This window comes from Capricornis sumatraensis, chromosome 2 (assembly GCF_032405125.1).
Source record: "Capricornis sumatraensis isolate serow.1 chromosome 2, serow.2, whole genome shotgun sequence".
NCBI classification, from domain to species: domain Eukaryota; kingdom Metazoa; phylum Chordata; class Mammalia; order Artiodactyla; family Bovidae; genus Capricornis; species Capricornis sumatraensis.
Window position 1 is genome coordinate 123,668,428 of NC_091070.1, and position 21,486 is coordinate 123,689,913.

Below are 21,486 nucleotides of genomic sequence, written 5' to 3' on the forward strand. Positions count from 1 at the left end.
TGGAAATACAAATAACCTCAAATAACCAAAGCAATCTTGGGAAAGAAGAATCAAACAGGAGAAATCAACCTGCCTGACTTCAGTCTCTACTACAAAGCCACAGTCATCAAGACAGGATGGTACTGGCACAAAGACAGAAATATAGATCAATGGAACAAAACAGAAAGCCCAGAGATAAATCCACACACCTATGGACACCTTATCTTTGACAAAGGAAGCAAGAATATACAATGGAGAAAAGACAATCTCTTTAACAAGTGGTGCTGGGAAAACTGGTCTACCACTTGTAAAAGAATGAAACTAGATCACTTTCTAACACCATACACAAAAATAAACTCAAAATGGATTAAAGACCTAAATGTAAGACCAGAAACTATAAAACTCCTAGAGAAAAACATAGGCAAAACACTCTCCAACATAAATCACAGCAGGATCCTCTATGACCCACCTCCCAGAGTAATGGAAATAAAAGCAAAAATAAGCAAATGGGACCTAATACAAATTAAAAGCTTTTGCACAATGAAGGAAACTATAAGCAAGGTGAAAAGACAGCTTTCAGGATGGGAGAAAATAGCAAATGAAGCAACTGACAAAGAATCAATCTGAAAAATACACAAGCAACTCCTGCAGCTCAATTCCAGAAAATTAAGTGACCCAATCAAAAAATGGGCCAAAGAACTAAACAGACAGTTCTCCAAAGAAGACATACAAATGGCTAACAAACACATGAAAAGATGCTCAACATCACTCATTATCAGAAAAATGCAAATCAAAACCACAATGAGGTACCATCTCACGCCAGTCAGAATGGCTGCTATCAAAAAGGCTACAAACAATGCTGGAGAGAGTGTGGAGAAAAAGGAACCCTCTTACACTGTTGGTGGGAATGCAAACTAGTACAGCCACTATGGAGAACAGTGTGGAGATTCCTTAAAAAACTGGAACTAGAACTGCCATATGACCTAGCAATCCCACTGCTGGGCATACACACCGAGGAAACCAGAATTGAAATATACAAATGTACCCTAATCTTCATCGCATCACTGTTTACAATAGCCAGGCATGGAAGCAAACTAGATGTCCATTGGCAGACGAATGGATAAGAAAGCTGTGGTACACATACAGAATGGAATATTACTCAGCTATTAAAAAGAATGCACTGAAATCAGTTCTAATGAGGTGGATGAAACTGGAGCCTGTTATGCAGAGCAAAGTAAGTCAGAAAGAAAAACACCAATACAGTATATTAACATATATATATAGACTTTAGAAAGATGGTAACAATGACCCTATATGTGAGACAGCAAAAGAGACACAGATGTAAAGAACAGACTTTGGACTCTGTGGGAGAAGGTGAGGGTGGGATGATCTGAGAGAATAGCATTGAAACATGTATATTATCATATGTGAAATAGATTGCCAGTCTAGGTTTGATGCATGAGACAGAGTGCTCACTGCTGGTGCACTGGGATGACCCTGAGGGATGAGATGGGGAGGGAGGTGGGAGGGAGGGTCAGGATGGGGAACACATGTACACCCATGGGTGATTCACGTGAATGTATGGCAAAAACCACCACAATACTGTAAAGTAATTAGCCTCCAACTAAAATAAATTAAAAAAAGAAAAAGTTCAGGAATCATGAAGTTAGTCTTCAACTAAATTGGTCTTCAATACAGATTCTAAATTGTTGATGGGTGAAGAAGGCAGGGATGAAGTCAAATAGAACAGTACAACCCAGATGCTATCAGCACTGCTTTCCTTAGAAGGTCATGGCCCCAGCTCTGAGACCCCTCAAGGTTCCCTGAACCAAGGGCCCAGGCCTGAGGCTTCTCTAGGTATTTAGGGCCTCAAACCAGCAGAAACCAGGTCGGTTGAGGACAGCCAGCCAAGACTGAGACTTCAGGTACAAAAATGTGAAAAGTCACAGCTTCTATGGTATCTCCTCCTACAACTCCTTCTCTGGTGGTTCTCATCCCTCTGCCCTCTGCAGTCTGACATTTGCTGTCAGTTTTGTGCCACTTCCACAATTCCCTTCTTTTTTTTTTTTTTTAAATTTGTTTGTGCCAAGTCTTAGCTGAGGCACATGGGATCTTCCATCTTCATTGTGGCATACAAACTTAGTTGTAGCATGTGGGACCTGGTTCTCTGACGGATTGAACCCAAGCCCTCTGCATTGGGAGCGCAGCGTCTTAGCCAGCGGACCACTAGGGAAGTCCTCACAATCCCCTCATTTCTTGAAGCTGAACTGAATTTAATGGGAGGGGGAAAGGTGATTCTTGGTTTCTCTGAAGCCACATGTGTTCCTCTGGATCTGAATGCTGAACTGTATGAACAGAAGGCAGGAGGGACTCTGGTTGTCTGGATCAGCAATCTCTCTTCTCAGTCTTTCCCCTAGAGACCTGTCTTTCCAAGACACAAACTGACTGAAGACATTTCCTTCCCCCAGAGCCAACCTGTTCTATTTCCCTTCTCCTTAATGCACTTACCTTTCTCACCATAAAGAAATTAGTCTGAGAGGAAGAAAACCAGATTGAGGGGAAAGCAAGCAAAGAAACCTTTAGAGAGAGAAAGGGTATTTATTATTATACAAATAGCTATGCATACTGGGGCACTGGCAAACTGCCAAAGGATATTCCCAAATAACTTTTGCATAGCTGTATTACAGGTATTACACACCAGTAACACATTCAGGAGAACAAAAGTAGAATTCAGAAAACAGTCTCTCAGAGGCCCACCAGATCCTGATTCCTTGTTGAAATACTCTATTACAGTGGTTTTGAGCAACTAGCTTTTTTTTTTCCGCAGCTTTTTCAGCTGGTTGCTGAAGGCTAGATCTGATGCTTAGCTGATTGTTAAGATACTAGCTATCCTGAGGATGAAGTTGAGGCCTGTAGATGAAGGATGGCAGCCTTGCTTCTAGGAAAATAGTAGCTGAATAGGGCGGTCAAGGAATATTTTTCATCACTTTAAAATCGACTTTGTTAAAACTATTAGTTCTTTAGTAATTACTGAAATCATCACTCCAGAGGCATATGCCTTAATTTCTTTTACCATATAATAAATCTTTTCAATATTGTTAGTACTTATTACTGTAGAATTATGATGATATACTAAAACAATTCTGATACTGTCTGAATTGTGCAAATGTATAAAACCTAACTTCTCTAAGTTTTTACAGTGATTTAAATAAACCCCCACCAAGTGAATTTCAGTAATTAAGTAAAAGGAGGAAGTTTCTGTATAATTATAGCACTTAGTAAATTCAGCTTCTTCTAATAATTCTGGATTCAGTATTGTGGTTCAAACAATGCTAACTTACAGCAAGCAGATCACTGGAAGAAAATACTAGTCTAGTAAAACTAGATTATACCCTCATGGTCAAAATGAATTTCACACTGCTTAACAATACACTGAATTGGTTCAGAAATAAAATAGGTCACTTGTTTGCTTACTTATTTTAGTGAACAGAGTGAAGTTCTTAGAACTAGGCCTTGGTCTGTGGGCCTGAGATCTCCAGAGAAGTGATGTGAAACAGATTCAACACGAGAGCAAATGGCAATTGTTCAATTAATTCCCCTCTTCATGTATCTTTCAGCTGTTGGCATGTAGAAATGCTGGGGTGTGCTTATCTCCTTGGATATATACACGGTAGAAAATGCTTCTTAGTTTTTTCTCATTGAAGCGGAGGTAGAGTGAAAAACATGGCAGAAGAGGACTTGGCCTTGGATTAAAAAAATGACACCAGAAAAATGCAAGATGTTGTCCCCTTCTGAGCTGAAAGTGTACACCATTAGGATAATAAAAGGATACATGTAAGTTGGGATGCCTCTTGAAGCCAAGTGTTTCCGAATAAGTCGCTCAGTACCATACCAGTTAAAACCTTTTGTGGCATGTCCAATGCGTGGAAGATGGACACTTGCTGTTAAAAAAAAAAGTTCATGATGTCTTCATTCATCGAATTGACTAATGTGTATAAGATATACATAGGAGATGATAATGTATTCTGAATCACTTTGTTGTTTCCAATGAACAAAATGTATATAATCTTGGTGAGTGCCACTCAAAGCATATGATTATTATATGAGGAGTGACTGTAACATGGGAAAACTAATTCTATAGAACATGAGGACCTACATACAGGGTCTGGTAATAAGTAGGTACGATGGGAACTGAATATGACTGATGACTGAGATGTAATTTAAAAAGCAAAGATTCTTTAACAAGTCAATCAGTTTGATAAACTCTAAGACATGCTGGGTTTGGAAATAAAATTAAACTCAGGTCTTCTGGCAGAGAACTGTCTGCTAACGTAGACTGTGACTCTCTAAGAGGGGACAGGATAAAAAGCGTTTCCCAACAGCATCTGGCCAGTCTACCTCATCTCTGGTCCTCTGCTTCCTCGTCTGTAAAATCATGATACAAATACCCAGAGGATGCAGGTGGTCCAGAGACAAAGGATACAGAAGTGATCAAGAAAGGAAAAGGGCTTTCAGAATACAAGATGAGGAGAGTGTTACTTGTGTGGCCTCTCATACTGGGGCTTCCCTTCACCACACATATTGAATGGGATCTTGGCATTTCTCATCTCTCTTTAAAAATCACATCCTACTTTTGGAAACAAATTAATCTATTCCTGAGCACAAGTGGAAGGACTTACCTTTCCTCTTCTTTGCTGCTAAAAATATCTTCTTCAGGGCCTCTTCTAGGGCTGCCATCTTAATGCCAGACAGGACATTGGCGCGATCTCGGTGCTGAGCCACAATCAAGGCCAACTAGGAGGAACAATCATTTACTGAGTGGGAGCAGGGGCAGTTTCCAGAGGAGGTGATGGGAGTCAAAGTTTAGCTCCAATAAATTGATGTGGTTTTTTTCACTTACCAAATCTTGCCCTTCATTTCTTGACTCTTTATCGTCAATAGGAAATAAAAGGACACCTCCCAAACTCAAATCTGAGGTAAAACAAGAAGCAGCAACAGAAAGAACATAAAGTTCACTACAGAATGAGGCCCCTGAGGAAGGGCTACTCTGAATCATCCCTATGCTGTGCCTTTTCCAACGCTACTCAGGCATAGGTAACAGTGGTGCTCTGTCTTGTTCCTGATATTAGAGGAAAAGTTTTCAGTTATGTGGAATATAATGCATACCGTGCGCTTGTTGTATATAGCTTTTGGCTCAGTGGTAAAAGAATCCGCCTGTAATGCAGAAGATGCACAGGAAACTGGGGTTTGATCCCTGGGTCAGGAAGATCCCATAGAGAAGGGAATGGCAACCCGCTCCAGAACACGACTTAGCAACTGAACAATGAAACAAAAAACATACTGAGGTATGTTCCTTCCATAACCAATCTGCAGAGGGTATGTCATCACGAATTTGTACTCTGTCAGATGCTGTCTCTACATCTATTGAGAGGATCACTTTTATCTTTCATTCTATTAATGTGATATATAACATTTATTGATTTGTGTATGTTGAACCATCCCTACATTGATTTGTATATGTTGAACCATCCCTACATTCCAGGGATAGTTCCATGTGTGCAATCCTTTTAATAAGTTCCTGAATTTAATAAGTGCCTGCTAATATTTTATTGAGGATTTTTACATTGAAGTTATCAAAGATATTGGTCTATAGTTTTGTTTTCTTGTAGTGTCATCTGGCTTTGATACCAGGGTGAAACTGGCCTTGTAGAATGAGTTTGGAAAAGTTCCCTCCTCTTCAATTTTTTGGAAGAGTTTGAGAAGGACTGGCGTTAATTCTTGAAATGTTTGGTAGAATCTGCCAGTGAAGCCATCTGGTCCTAAAGTTTCCTGTATTGGGAAGTTTTTAATTACTGAGTCAATCTCTTTGCTCATCACTGGTCTGTTCAGATTCTCTAGTTCTTACTGGCTCAGTCTTGACAGTTTGTAGATTCTATAAACTTATCCACTTCTTCCAGGTTATCTAGTTTGTTGGTGTACAACTATCCGTAATAGTCTCTTATGATTCTATGTATTTCTGTAGGGTCAGTTATTTCTTTTCTGGTTTTATTTGGGTCTTCTCTTTTTTATTCTCACTAAAGATTTATCAATTTTGTTTATCTTTTTGAAAACCTCTTAGTTCCATTAATCTTTTCTGTTTCTATTTCATTTATTTCTCCTCTGAACTTGATTTCCTTCCTTCTGCTAGCTTTGGGCTTAATTTGTTCCTCTTTTCTATTTCCTTGAGGGCTAAAGTTAGGTTGATTATTTCTGATCTTTCTAATTTCTTAATATTGGCATTTATCATGGTAAGCCTCCCTCTTAGAACTGTTTTTGCAGGGCCCCATAGGTTTTGGGATGTTTTGTTTCCATATTTTTTTTTTGAGATAATTCTTTGCTTTCCCTTTCGGTTTGTTCAGGAGTATACTGTTTAGTTTCCACATCTTACAGATTTTCCAGTTGTCCTCACTTTACTTCTAGTTTCATACCATTGTGAGCAGAAAAGATTACTTGGTATGATATCAATTATCTTATTTTGCTAAGACCTGTTTTTTGCCCTATCATATGATCTATTCTTGAAAATGTTCCATGTGTATTTAGAAGAATTTATATTCTGCTGCTGTTGGATAGACTGTTCTATAGATATCTGTTAGGTCCATTTGACTTACTGTTTGGTTCAAGCCATCCTTTCCTTGTTCATTTTCCGTCTGGATGATTTATGTATTGCTGACAGTGGGGTACTGAAGTCCCCTGTTATTGTTGTATTGTCTACTTCTCCCCTCATATGTATTAATATTTGCTTAATATATTTAGTGCACCAATGCTGGGTGCATATATATTTACACTTGTTATAACTTCTTGAGGAATTGATCCCTTTATCATTATATAGTGACCTTCTTTGTCTCATTACCATTTTTGGCTTCGAGTCTATTTCTTGCAATATAAATATAACTACTTCTGCTTTCTTTTGGTTTCTACTTGCATGGAATATGTTTTTCCGTCCCTTCACTTTGAGATATATAATTGGGTCTTGTTTTTTATCCATCTAGACACTCTGTGCCTTTTGACTGATGAATTCAATCAATTTACATTTAAAGTAATTATATATATAAGGACTTACTAATGCCACTGTGTGCATTCCAGTTGTTTTGTAATTCCACTGTTTCTTTTTCCCTCTGTTTCTGCCTACCTTTGTAAACTGATTATTTTCTACAGTGGTACGCTCTGATTCCCTTTTGTCTTTTGTGGATCTGATCTAGGTTTTTACTTTGTGGTTAATATGGGGCTTTACATGAAACATTTTATAGATAGAACAGTGTATTTTAGGAGGACAGCAACTTATATCCAATTGCCTGTAAAAGCTCCACCCTTTCACTCCTCCCTTTTATATTATGCATGTCACAATTTACCTCTTTGTATGTTGTGTATTCATTAGCAATTTATAGTAGCTGTAGTTACTTTTACTATTTTCCTTTAAGCTTTATATTATAGTTGAGTGGCTCACACACCATCTTAACACCAAGTTGGTTTTCTAAACCTTACTGTACATATTTTACCTTTACTAGTGTGTTGTATACTTTAACATGTGCTCATATCACTGATTAATGCCTTTTCATTTTGGCTTGAAGAACTCCTTTCAGCATTTCTTGCAAGGTAAGTCTAGTGGTGGTGAACTCCCTCAGCTTTTGTTTGCTGGGAAAGCCTTTATTTCTCCTTCATAGCTGAAAGTTAACTTTGCTGTATAAGGTATTTTTGGTTGGCAATTTTGATCTTTCAACACTTCAAATATGTTATTCTACTCTCAGGACCTGTTTCTGCTAAGAAATCTGCTGATAATCAAATAGGGGTTCCTTTGCACATTATGTTCTTTTTTTCCCTAGCTTCCTTTAAGACTTTTTTTTATCACTGAAAGTCTTGGAGAAGGTCTTTTAGCACTGCGATAACAGGGTGACCTATTAACTTCATGGACATGTATGTTTTGTCTTTCCCCAGGTTGGGAAGGTTCTCAGCTACTATTTCTTAAACTCTTTTTCCCCTTCTCCTTCTAGAAGTGTAATTATTCTGATCCCTGATTTCTTGATTCAGTCTCATAGCTTACACAGGCTTACTTCACTCTTTAAATTCGTTATTTCAAAATTCCTATCTCCCACAAGTCACTTATTCTTTCTTCCATATGGTTTCCCCTGCTATGCATGCATGCTCAGTCATGTCCGACTCTTTGTGACCCCATGGACGTTAGCCCACCAGGCTCCTCGGTCCATGGGATTTTCCAGGCAAGAATACTAGAATGGATTGCCATTTTCTACTCCAGAGAATCTTCCCAACCCAGGGGTTGAACCCACGTCTCTTGCATCTTCTGCACTAGCAGGTGGGTTCTTTACCACTGCACTACCTGAGAAGCCTACCTCGTTCTCTACTGCAGTCTTCATCTCATCCACTGACTTCTGCAGCTCTACAGTTTGTTTGGGTTTTTAAAATTTCAATCTCTTTGAAAAGAAGTCACTATGTTAACATATTTTATTCCTGATTTTATTGAGTTGCCTTTTTGAGTCTTTTTGTAATTCAGAGTTTCTTCATAACTGCTATTCTGAATTCTTTGTCAGTTAGATCACAATATTCTGTGCCTTTGAGCATGGCTGCTGGAGAACTGTCATCTTCTTTCTGTGATGCCATATTTCCTGACTTCATATTCCTGGTACTTATGCACTGGTGCTTTTGCATTTGAAGTAGCAGATATATCCTTAACTCAGTGCTCATTACCTTCAGCAGCAGACAGGGTATTACGTTATATAGTATTGGTATTATCTCAGTTTTTTCTGTATGTTTGTGCTCCACTCTTCTTGCTCTGTCTTGTGGCCAAATTGTTTTGTTTAATCAGGTGATTACATCTATTTATTTATTTATTTTTTTACTTTATTTTACTTTACAATACTGTATTGTGGCCAAATTTTTAAGCTTTTGTGTATTCTCTGATTTTTACAATTTACCAGGCTGGCTGGATACCTTTTTTCCCAGAAGGTGGAGCTATAGCTCAAGTCTGTGGTTTCTTCCTTGCCTGCGGAACATGACCTGTTTTGAATAGGATCCTGGTCTACCAGAGTTCACTTTCATGGATACACCAGGGAGCCTGCACAGGGAGCTGGCAGCAGAGCTGAGGGAAGGTGTGGGTTTAACACTTAGTGTGTTGGGATTGCCACACACTTGCAGGGAAATTTTCAGGTACTCTTGCATGAACTTTCTACTGAGCACGTGCCTTTGACACCATTTGAAATTTTTATCTGCCTCTTTCCCAATATCCTTCCCCCGCCCAGGTGGGGAGCTACCACCTTAGCACTCCAGATGCTGGCAGAGAGAAACAGGTTTTTCCAGCTGTGTTCCACCTGGTGATGGTAGCGGCCAGAAAAGTCAGCCCCTCGCAGTTTGCCTTGGCGGGCCAGGGTTGGTGCTGGGAAAAGATCCCTGACCACCTATGCTGCAAACAAACTCATGTTTTCTCTCTTTTCTCCAATGATGTGCCAGATCTCCCTTCAGGAAGGATGGCCTTTGGCAAATTCCACGTGTGAGTACCTGCAAGGGCAACACTCACCTGTTTTTTGCCCTACTGCAGTGAGAGGGGTCTAGGCAGATTCACACTCTGCTGGTTCTTGCCTGTATGGAGATTTATCTGTGTCTTACCAGTTACAGTGGTGGGTGAGACTCCTCTTGGGTCTTCTAAAAGACCCACCAAGGCACTTTTGTTCAGGTGGGGATGTCTAATCCGTGGGGTAAAAAGAGGGATTAAAAAGAGGAATGTCTTTCACTACCATGTCACCCCCTTCACTCCTGAATTTTTATGCTTTTCTACTTCAGTGCTCCTCAAACACTGCCTACGGAGTATTCCTGTAGGCACTGGAGAGTGAATGCAAAACCCAGAAGTATCTGGGCTGGGAGGGGGTGGGTCACTATGAACTTAAAATTCCTTTAGAAGAGTCTGATGTTTGTTTTAAATTATTCAAATACTGTATTCTACTATATATATTTGTATTTGTATATTTTCCTATCTCATCCAAATCAAATTCTCTAGAGAAATGTGTTAATTCTCTAATGTGAAATAGGCCTCGCATATTTCAGTTTGAACCTTTTGTCCTCTCAATCCATCCTGCATACCCCAATCTTTTTAAGTCATTCTAAAATACTAGGCTGGCCAAAAACTTTGTTCAGGTTTTTTCATATGATGGTATAGACAAACCTGAACAAACTTTTTGGCCAACCCAATATTTGCTCTGCTATGTCATTCTTCTACCCAAATCTCCCTTGTCTAGATACTGGATAAGGTCCTACCTTAGAATGCCACCTCCCTGGACAAGTCATAAGTCATGTGCAGTCTTCTATAATGTGGCCCAAACTTCTCTTCTTTAAAACCTAACTTTATTCCTCAGCCTAAACTTTCTACTCTAGTCTGTCTAGCCTACACACCATTCCCCTAAAACATTCACTGTGTAACTACCTGGGTCATTCAATACCCCATACTGGGACTGGTGGGGTTACAGGAGACACAAAGAAGAATGAGATATGGTTATGGACTCTCCTACCCTTTCTCTCCACCTATTTAATCTCAACCCATCCTTCCAGGCCCAAGATAACTTTCACGACTTCCTTCAAGCCCACATTTCATCTACCCTGCTCTACCCTATTCCAGTTCTCCTTCAGAAAAGAGTGCACACTCCTATCTGTTTCCTTACTGACCATTTACACCTTAACTCTGTGCCACCAGGTTTTACTTTTCACACTTTCTTCAAAATGCTCCAGGGTGATGTGACTGCCCTTGGGGGGCAAATACAGTGGCCTTTTCCCAGTGCTCATCCTCACTTCAGTCACTGACACTACAGACCACTTCTTGACACCTCTCCTCCCTTGTACCCCAAAACACTACATTGTCAAGGTTCTCTTATTTTTCTGACAATTCCTTCTTCCTTTTCCTAAATGGAGGTGTGTTCTCTGCCCTCCCATTTCTCCATCCTCTCTCCTTCAGGGTTTTAAACAAGGATCCAAATGGAGACTCCTCAGTCTGTATCTCTAGCTCCAGCCTCCCCTGAAGTCTCTCCTTTTCAAACTGCCCAGTCAGTATCTAGATTGGGTTAATCATGGCAACACATATTAAACCCTGTAATGTGTTTTAGTAGAAAGACTATTCACTCTAAGTCCTTACATCCCTTTCTACGTTAGAGAAGTGAGCAGAAAAACCTATCTCGAAGAAATCTGAAGAGCTCTTCTCTATTGGACAAGATCCTTTAACCTCTCAAGTTCCATAGGAAACAATCACAATAATCATTTTACTCCTCTTGCCACTTTGTGATTTCCACACATAAAAGGAGGTGCCCAGCCTCTTCTCTCTGCCGAGAGAACACCATTCAGCCTTCGTTTTCCCAGACAGCTCTGCTTCTGTCTCCCGGGAGTGTTACACCCCAGTCTGTGCTAACTTCATAATACAATCTCCTTCCTCTCAGCACCCAGCTCCTGTTAGCCCTTCAGTGGTATGTCTGATTTCTCTCCCACTGGTGTCTGACATTTCCAGGAGATATTCCCTCAAGAAGATAAAGTGAACTGGGTCAACAATGAAATGAACTTCAAGCCAATACTTCAACACGCATGCAGGGACTGACATTTATCAAAATACTTACACATTCATTATCCTCATTATAGTCTCATGAGGTGGATGGAAAAAGTATTATTTTCAAATTACAAATGAGAAGACAGGTACAGAGAGGGGGAAGGGATTGCCTCAAAGTCACGTATCAACTAGCTTTAACTAATGACATAATTCAGACTCCAACTAGCTCTTCTGACTCCTCATCTAGTGCCTTTTAATGCACCTAATGTCCTCTCCCTCTTATTCCATCCTTAACCCTTCTCTCTGCTTTGCTCTTTACCTTTCATTTTTCCAGCCAACTCATATCTTCTTCTTGGCTCAGCAGATCTTGTTTCCAGAGCTGTGAATAAACCACCTCTGCCCCAGCGGCCAGAGTCATCTGATAGGAGAAAGAGAAGATTTTCTTCTATAGGAGGCAAAATCCAGTCCACAATTAAAAAAAAAAAAAAAAGGTATGCCAAGTATACTCGATTTTTCAAAGGGCAGAAACGACTATCTAATCTCCAAACACATACACACTGGACTTGTCAAGTATGTTTAGGTTTTCTGGAATATACCTGGCCATCATAACAGAAAAGCATCAAAAGAATCAGTGTTCTGAAAGAGCAGAAGCTCTGTAGTCCTTCTGTAATTCCAGGAAGATGGCTAAGGAAGGATGTACAGTAGATGTAAAACCAGAAGGAGTTGAAGCATTGATCACACAACAGCTTACAACTCCCATTTCATAGGTAAGAGAGTGGAAAGGTTAAACGACTTATTCAAGCTGGTACTAACACAGCTGGTTAATACTCTGTATTGTCACTCCTTCGATCATACTATAAATATTTCTCAGTATTACATGTCAAGAACTCTTTTATGCTCTAGGGTTACACCAGTCGGGGGAGGGGGGAACTCTCTGCTCCCATGAAGTTTATTTTCTAGTTCAGTGAAAGCGTGAAAACGGAAGTGTTAGTCACTTAGTCGTGTCCAACTCTTTGCAGTCTCTTGGACTGTAGCCCATCAGGATCCTCTGTCCATGGAATTCTTCAGGCAAGAATACTAGAATAGGTTGCCATTTCCTATTCCAGGGGATCTTCCTGACCCAGGGATTGAACCCAAGTCTCCTGCATTCCAGGTAGATTCTTTACAGTCTGGGCCACCAGGGAAGCCCAGTTCAGTGAAACACCACATGATATATTATGTATATATCTGCTTGTTTCATTGTTTGTTCATTCAATGAAACAAACAAGCAAATGCATACATAGTATGTCACATGGTGATCTGTCATCAAGTAAAATAAGGTAAGAAAGTAAATAGAGAAAAACAGGGGTGAGTACAGGGTATGGGAAGTCAGGGGAGACCTCTCGCTGAGATGTAGACATCTGAACAATGCTTTATGTGGCTAAGTGGGGAAAGAGCATTCCAGGAAGAGGAACTTGCCTGGAAAAAAAAAAAGTGCAAAGCTCATGAGGGAACAACATGTTTGGAGTTTCGCTTTTTCTCAAAGGATTTATTTGGCTTACAGATGTAGCCTCTGTGTATTCTCTTAAAAAGTTTGGGCAGGGAACAAGGCAGATATTATCCCATTACACAGATAAGGGAACTGAGGCCTGGAGAAGTTGTATTTGACTCTTACCTTTCCTCTTTACCTGGTTGAGCAACCCTAGTCTCCTGGTTCTAAAGTTCACACTCTTTTTGACCACACAAGGCTGCCCTAAGTCCAGTAATCACCCCTAAGACAGGGCTCTGCCTTGTCTGCCCAAGTTCTTGGCACCTTAAGGATAGAGGCCCCCGCTTCTACCTACCTACGCAGTGCACAATGACAGCATCCTCCGCCCCAGCCTGGGGGTGGGTGACGTCACCGCTTACATATCTGATGGAGGTTGAGTCTGGGTCCTCATACTCCAGTTGGGCAGAGCTCTCATCTTCCCCATCCTCTGGTTCGCTCTCCTCAGAAGGCAGGCAGAAGGACTGGTAATTGTTGGACTCCCACCAGGCCATCCTTCGAGAAACCAGAGGGGAGAGGAATTAACTGGGCCTATCACCATTTCCCTCAAAGCATATCCTGGGCCGCGATTCACAAACGGTGAGTGCCAAGTGGAGATGCAATTAGAAACTCACCCTGTCCTTCTGCCTGTTTGTAAATAAACAAGAAGCCTTACTGATTAGCCTAACTGCCTCCTGACTATACTTCAAAAATGAGCAGCCACCAGATGTCACTGTTTTTAAGAACATGTGACTAAAAGGGACTGTTCAAGTAAACTACTCTTGTCAGACAGCTGCAATCAAGTCCTAAAATGTTCTCGCTTCAGCTGAATGCATCTTCTCTGCCTGAGGTACTTGGGACTGTTCTCTTAAGTAGATGGACTGCTAAGGTGAAAGTTTAATCTTTATAAAAGTATTCTATTACCAGTGGGAACTACCAGCATTACAGACACTTTCTACAGTTTTAAAGTGATGTTTGACCGTGGGCTCACTATGTAGTAGTGATCCCTTTACCAACTGTGACCCTCAGCTTTATTAATAATACCATCAAATAACACACACATACTTTTTCTTATGTTCTGCTTCTTCCTTCTTCTTCCTCTTCTCCTCTAACAGTCTCTTTCTCTTGGCCGCTGCTTCTTCTCTTCTCTTCCTTCTGTCCTCCAGTTCTTCTGGGCTCAAAATTCGCTTCCTTTTGGTGGACCCCTCCACGAGGCCTGGGATGGGAACCTGTAGGAAGAACAAGCTTCATAACCAGGGGTACTAGGGTCTACCTGTTCCTTCATGAGTCTCAGTCATCACATTGAGCAATGTGCTCAATATTTCACACTATTTCACCATGGGTGGTGGGAAGTGCTGGCAAGATACTTCAGTTTACACATCTGGCAGGCATGGTAACCAGGATACTATGCTCTAAACTCAACCAAAGCACTGGCATGTTAGTATAGCAATATGTCATTTTCATTAATTTCATTAGGAATAAGATACTTCAGAAAATAACTTGTTTTTTAATTGAAAGGATGCCATTTTAGGTTTAACTAATTTTAATGGAAATATTCCTTAATGTATTTTATCATTCAGTCTTAAACACAATATTCCAACATCGTGATCACCTTAACAATAACTAGCATTTAATGTATACAGACTAACTGCTAAATGCTATGGACATTACAGACATCGTTTATGATTGCCATCCATCCTTAATGACACAGGTCATGACTGTCAGCAGCAGGGTATGGTGTTTTGATGTAAGACAGTGATCCCTTCAAGGGTGGCTTACTATCACTTGCATTAATGGGAAAATATAACCTCCTTGTTATTATTTTTATGCCATCTTCTTATACTTTTTTTCAAAAAATAGTTACATTCTTATTTCTTAACAAATCATTCTCAGCATCACTTTCTGTTCATTGTTACTGAAACTTTGGAAGAATTTATCCTCACATAAATTAACAGTTCTTACACTGCCTTTATTTCGGAGTAACCGGCCCTCTTGACTAGTCTTCTCCCAAAGGGTTTTCTGAAGATTCACCAGTTGCTCAAATGATTCTCTGTCTTCTTTACTAGGCTCTTTAGAATAATCTTTACCTTCAAATAAGTACATGTGGTTTTCTAAAAACATAAAACACATACAGAAATGTTAGATACTAAAGAAAACTAGATTGATTCTAGTCAAAGCAATAAGGAGGGTGAACAAGAGAATGGCCTGTATTCTAAATGGGCCAAGAATAGCTTGTGATGAAGGTACTGGAATTCCCATCCCACTAATGCTGATGGCTTTGGGATCCATCTGGGGATTTCATATATTTACTTTATAAAGGAGTGAGTGTGGCTAAAGCCCTTTTGGTCTATCTTCTGGTGGTCTGTAAGTCTCAGTTTGATGCCTGCCAAGTCCAGGATCACTCATCACTCATTCATTCCACACTATTCCCCAGCACAAATCTCACTGATATTAAGATCTCCTAAATAAAGGTAACCAACAGCATATTTTTTTTTAATTGCAAAAAGACTTTTAACACTCAGCTCTTCCCCCTTTTCTGTAATATTACAAGGATCAGGTAGAAAATCTATGAGGAAATAATCACAAAAATAATCCCTTAGATTTACAACTTTCTTTATAGAGCTCTGAAGCATCTTCATAAGCCTCGCCACAATCTTGGTATAATTAACCCCACTTAAGAAAGAGAAAATTGAGGGCTTCCATGGGGGCTCCCAGATGGTAAAGAATCCACCTGCCAAAGCAGGAGATACAGCTTTGATCCTTAGTCCAGAATTAGAGAGTAGCCCTCACTTACCACAACTGGAGAAAAGCCTGTTCAGCAACGAAGACCCAGCACAACCATAAATAAATAAAATTATAAAACTCCTGAGTTATTAAGCAAGAGGGCATCAGAGGGCAGACACACTGAAACCATACTCACAGAAAACTAGTCAATCTAATCACACTAGGACCACAGCCTTGTTTAACTCAATGAAACTAAGCCATGCCCACAGGACAACCCAAGACAGGGGGGTCACGGTGGAGAGGTCTGACAGAATGTGGTCCACTGGAGAAGGGAATGGCTAACCACTTCAGTATTCTTGCCTTGAGAGCCCCATGAACAGTATGAAAAGGCAAAATGGTAGGATACTGAAAGAGGAACTCCCCAGGTCAGTAGGCGCCCAACAAGCTACTGGAGATCGGTGGAGAAATAATTCCAGAAAGAATGAAGGGATGGAGCCAAAGCAAAAATAATACCCAGCTGTGGATGTGGCTGGTGATAGAAGCAAGATCCGATGCTGTAAAGAGCAGTATTGCATAGGAACCTGGAATGTCAGGTCCATGAATCAAGGCAAATTGGAAGTGGTCAAAGAAGAGATGGCAAGAGTGAACGTCGACATTCTAGGAATCAGCGAACTAAAATGGACTGGAATGGGTGAATTTAACTCAGATGACCATTATACCTACTACTGCGGGCAGGAATCCCTCAGAAGAAATGCAGTAGCCATCATGGTCAACAAAAGAGTCCGAAATGCAGTACTTGGATGCAATGTCAAAAATGACAGAATGATATCTGTTTGTCTCCAAGGCAAACCATTCAATATCAGAGTAATCCAAGTCTATGCCCCAAGCAGTAATGCTGAAGAAGCTTAAGTTGAACAGTTCTATGAAGACCTATAAGACCTTTTAGAACTAACACCCAAAAAAGATGTCCTTTTCATTATAGGGGACTAGAATGCAAAAGTAGGAAGTCAAGAAACACCTGGAGTAACAGCCAAATTTGACCTTGCAATGCAGAATGAAGCAGGGCAAAGACTAATAGAGTTTTGCCAGGAAAATGCACTGGTCATAGCAAACTCCCTCTTCCAACAGCACAAGAGAAGACTCTCTACATGGACATCACCAGATGGTCAACACTGAAATCAGATTGATTATATTCTTCACAGCCAAAGAGGGACAAGCTCTATACAGTCAACAAAAACAAGACCAGGAGCTGAATGTGGCTCAGATCATGAACTCCTTATTACCAAATTCAGACTTAAATTGAAGAAAGTAGGGAAAACTGCTAGACCATTCAGGTATGACCTAAATCAAATCCCTTATAATTATACAGTGGAAGTGAGAAATAGATTTAAGGGACTAGATCTGATAGATAGAGTGCCTGATGAACTATGGAATGAGGTTCGTGACACTGTACAGGAGACAGGGATCAAGACCATCCCCATGGAAAAGAAATGCAAAAAAGCAAAATGGCTGTCTGGGGAGGCCTTACAAATAGCTGTGAAAAGAAGAGAGGCGAAAAACAATGGAGAAAAGGAAACATATAAGCATTGAATGCAGAGTTCCAAAGAATAGCAAGAAGAGATAAGAAAGCATTCTTCAGCGATCAATGCAAAGAAATAGAGGAAAAGAACAGAATGGGGAAGACTGGATATCTCTTCAAGAAAATTAGAGATACCAAGGGAACATTTCAGGCAAAGATGGGCTCGATAAAAGACAGAAATGGTATGGACCTAACAGAAGCAGAAGATATTAAGAAGAGGTGGCAAGAATACATAAAAGAACTGTACAAAAAAGATCTTCATGACCCAGACCCAGATAATCACGATGGTGTGATCACTCATCTAGAGCCAGACATCCTGGAATGTGAACTCAAGTGGGTCTTAGAAAGCATCACTATGAACAAAGCTAGTGGAGGTGATGGCATTCCAGTTGAGCTATTTCAAATCCTGAAAGATGATGCTGTGAAAGTGCTGCACCCAATATGCCAGCACATTGGGAAAACTCAGCAGTGGCCACAGGACTGGAAAAGGTCAGTTTTCATTCCAACCCCAAAGAAAGGCAATGACAAAGAATGCTCAAACTACTGCACTATTGCACTCATCTCAAATGCTAGTAAAGTAATGCTCAAAATTCTCCAAGCCAGGCTTCAGCAATACGTGAACTGTGAACTTCCTGATGTTCAAGCTGGTTTTAGAAAAGGCAGAGGAACCAGAGATCAAATTGCCAACATCCACTGGATCATGGAAAAAGCAAGAGAGTTCCAGAAAAACATCTATTTCTGCTTCATTGACTATGCCAAAGCCTTTGACTGTGTGGATCACAATCAACTGTGGAAAATTCTTCAAGAGATGGGAATACCAAACCACCTGACCTGCCTCTTGAGGAATCTGTATGCAGGTCAGGAAGCATCAGTTAGAACTGGACATGGAACAACAGACTGGTTTCAAATAGGAAAAGGAGTAGCTCAAGGCTGTATATTGTCACCCTGCTTATTTAACTTCTATGCAGAGTACATCATGAGCAACACTGGCCTGGAAGAAACACAAGCTGGAATCAAGATTGCCAGGAGAAATATCAATAACCTCAGATATGCAGATGACACCACCCTTATGGCAGAAAGTGAAGAGGAATTAAAAAGCCTCTTGATGAAAGTGAATGTGGAGAGTGAAAAAGTTGGCTTAAAGCTCAACATTCAGAAAACGAAGATCATGGCATCTGGTCCCATCACTTCACGGGAAATAGTTGGGGAAACAGTGGAAACAGTGGCAGACTTTATTTTGGGGGGCTCCAAAATCACTGCAGATGGTGACTGCAGCCATGAAATTAAATGACGCTTACTCCTTGGAAGAAAAGTTATGACCAACCTAGATAGCATATTCAAAAGCAGAGACATTACTTTGCCAACAAAGGTTCCTCTAGTCAAGGCTATGATTTTTCCTGTGGTCATGTATGGATGTGAGAGCTGGACTGTGAAGAAGGCTGAGCGCTGAAGAACTGATGCTTTTAAACTGTGGTGTTGGAGGAGACTCTTGAGAGTCCCTTGGACTGTAAGGAGATCCAACCAGTCCATTCTGAAGGAGATCAGCTGTGGGATTTCTTTAGAAGGAATGATGCTAAAGCTGAAACTCCCAGTACTTTGGCCACCTCATGCTAACAGCTGATTCATTGGAAAAGACTCTGATGCTGGGAGGGATTGGGGGCAGGAGGAGAAGAGGACGACAGAGGATGAGATGGCTGGATGGTATCACTGACTCGATGGATGTGAATCTGAGTGAACTCCGGGAGTTGGTGATGGACAGGGAGGCCTGGCATGACTGAGCGACTGAACTGAACTGAGTTATTAAGCACCTCCTCAGTTCAAATTGCTAATAAGTGGAGAAGGCACAATTTTCTGAGTCTGCTGCCAATGTGCTCTTTTCAGTATACAACTGTGTCTACAGAAGGATGGAAAGATAACAGGCCAGCAAATAGTAACTACAGTAATAACACGAATGGTGATAGTGTGAACTTGAATAGCAGTTTATGCTGTCAGAGCACCTTCACATTTATAATCACATCTGATTTTTGCAACTGTGTAAAAGGGTAAAGTATACACTACCTGCACCACTTTACAGATGAGGACACAGAGACTCAAAGAGTTAGGGTAATTTGCCAAGCCCATGAATCACATGATAGAAGTCATAACAAGCCAAGCCTAGTAACTAGAGAGAGGTAAGACAACGATTCTAAATTGAAGCATATATAATAGTACACGTTACCAAAGAATGTATTTTCAGAGCATTATAAAATCAGCTATGAATATAAGTATGTTTTTCTCTAGAGAGTACAAAAGCAAAACATTTTCATTCTCAAGAGATCAACTGCTTCACACTTGTACCCAAATCCAACCAGCTGTAATTCTAATTGGCATTTGCTAATTAAATCAGCAGGGGGCTTTCAATGAGGTGCTCTATCAACAAGTGAGGAAAAAAGAGCCAAGAAGAGACAAATATGATCACATATGTAGCTGCATGAGATTCTCAACTTACAAACATGCTTTAAAAAAAGACCCTGGCATTCAAGATAAAAGCCATTCTGCTTTTTAACTTTCATAGGGAATGCTGTAGCTATGAGTCTTTCATATTCATTTCCATTCTGCAGCCAAGAGAAGGTAGGAGACCACAGGCATGGACACTCATCTATATCCTGCCAATGGAACCACCTACCATAGACTGGACCTGTACTCACGTGATCAAAGACAAAACTCCAAATTTTAATACAACTGGGAAATCTTTCCTGGCAGCTGGACTGCCTGAAAAAATATATATAATTTTTTTTGGCAGTTGAACTGACTGAAAAATATAATTATCTTTCTGGAAAACAGTGAAATTTTACTTTGTTCTACTAAACATTAGCAAAATAAGCTGAAATTAATCTAAATGAGTGCAGAAATGACTGCAGGCTTCAGTACCTAATGTAATCAAAATGCAACTTAAAAATAGGACCACATACATCTATTTCTCCTCCCACCTAAAACCTACATGGCAGTAAAGAGATTTTAAAAAGATATATGGACGACAGTGGACAAAAAGTTCAACAACTTTTTAGAAAACTGTAAGTGGCTCAAGGGAGAAGAGCTAAAAGAACATTGGAAGTAAAACACAGGTGCCTGGTCAAGGGATGATTATGAGAACAGACCCTTTCAATCCTCCCAAAGCTCAGAACTTCCATGGACAAGGAATCGCAGGGAGGGATAACTGAGAGAAAGTCTGCACATCAAGTAACAGGAGCTAAAAAAATATATCGTATATTAATGCATATATGCTTCTAGGAAGCACAGTGGTAAAGAATCTGTCTCGCAAGGCAGGAGACGCAAAAGGTGCAGGTTTGATCCCTAGGTCGGGAAGATCCCCTGGAGAAGGAAATGGCAATCCACTCCAGTATTCTTGCCTGGAAAATTCCATGGACAGAGGAGCCTGGCGGGCTATAATCCATGGGGTTGTAACTGAGCACACACAACACATGTATGTGGAATCCAGAAAAAGCCACAGATAATCTTTATTTGCAAAGCAGAGATAGAGACAGAGAAAAAAACATATGGATACCAAAGGGTAAGCAGGTGGTGGTGAGATGGATTGGGATTGACATATATACACCACTACATATAAAATATTTAGATAACTAATGAAAACTGACTGTGTAACACAGGGAATTCAGTACTCTGGTGACCTAAATGGGAAGGAAATCTAAAAAAGAAGGGATATATGTATACATGTAGCTGATTCACTTCACCCTACAGCAGAAACTAACACAACACTGTAAAGCAAGTACACTCCAATTAAAAAAAAAAAAAAAAAAGAAGTAACAGGAGTGCCCTGAACCCCTTCATTCACGTTATCTCCTCAATCTGAGCAAACAGGTTACTCCAGACCCTATTCACCTTCCAGAAAGATAGTAAAGGATTTGTCTTTGGAAAAATGGAGTTGCCCAGAGAAAAGGCTCCAGATACAGACATCTGGGAGGGCCCGTTCAGTGAGAAGGCCAGCTCACCAACCAGTGATGCTGGAATAAGCCCCAGGAATCCACATACCTGCTCAGGCCAGACCTCCCCATCAGCTCTGCATTTCACCTGCAGACATGAACAGACAGCCAGGGCACACCAGGTATTTCAGAGAAACTACCAACAAGGACA

General features: G+C 40.4%; 1 protein-coding gene across 6 annotated transcripts in view; it reads right to left on the bottom strand.

Moving 5' to 3' along the window:
• Window positions 1–2,580: 2,580 nt before the first annotated feature.
• CHD1L (chromodomain helicase DNA binding protein 1 like) overlaps window positions 2,581–21,486 on the bottom strand; it is a 71,573-nt gene continuing 52,667 nt past the window's right edge. For 5 of the 6 annotated variants that reach the window (XM_068963762.1, XM_068963761.1, XM_068963759.1 and 2 more), the window contains 8 exons: window positions 15,015–15,163; window positions 14,118–14,281; window positions 13,372–13,568; window positions 11,868–11,966; window positions 4,880–4,950; window positions 4,659–4,773; window positions 3,812–3,920; window positions 2,581–2,932 (listed from right to left, as the gene is read on the bottom strand). In XM_068963762.1, the coding sequence (XP_068819863.1) occupies window positions 2,866–2,932; window positions 3,812–3,920; window positions 4,659–4,773; window positions 4,880–4,950; window positions 11,868–11,966; window positions 13,372–13,568; window positions 14,118–14,281; window positions 15,015–15,163 (971 nt within the window). In that variant the 3' untranslated portion in view covers window positions 2,581–2,865. Of the gene's footprint in view, window positions 2,933–3,811; window positions 3,921–4,658; window positions 4,774–4,879; window positions 4,951–11,867; window positions 11,967–13,371; window positions 13,569–14,117; window positions 14,282–15,014; window positions 15,164–21,486 lie in introns of those variants that run through there. The other variant, XR_011144402.1, reaches the window with a different exon arrangement.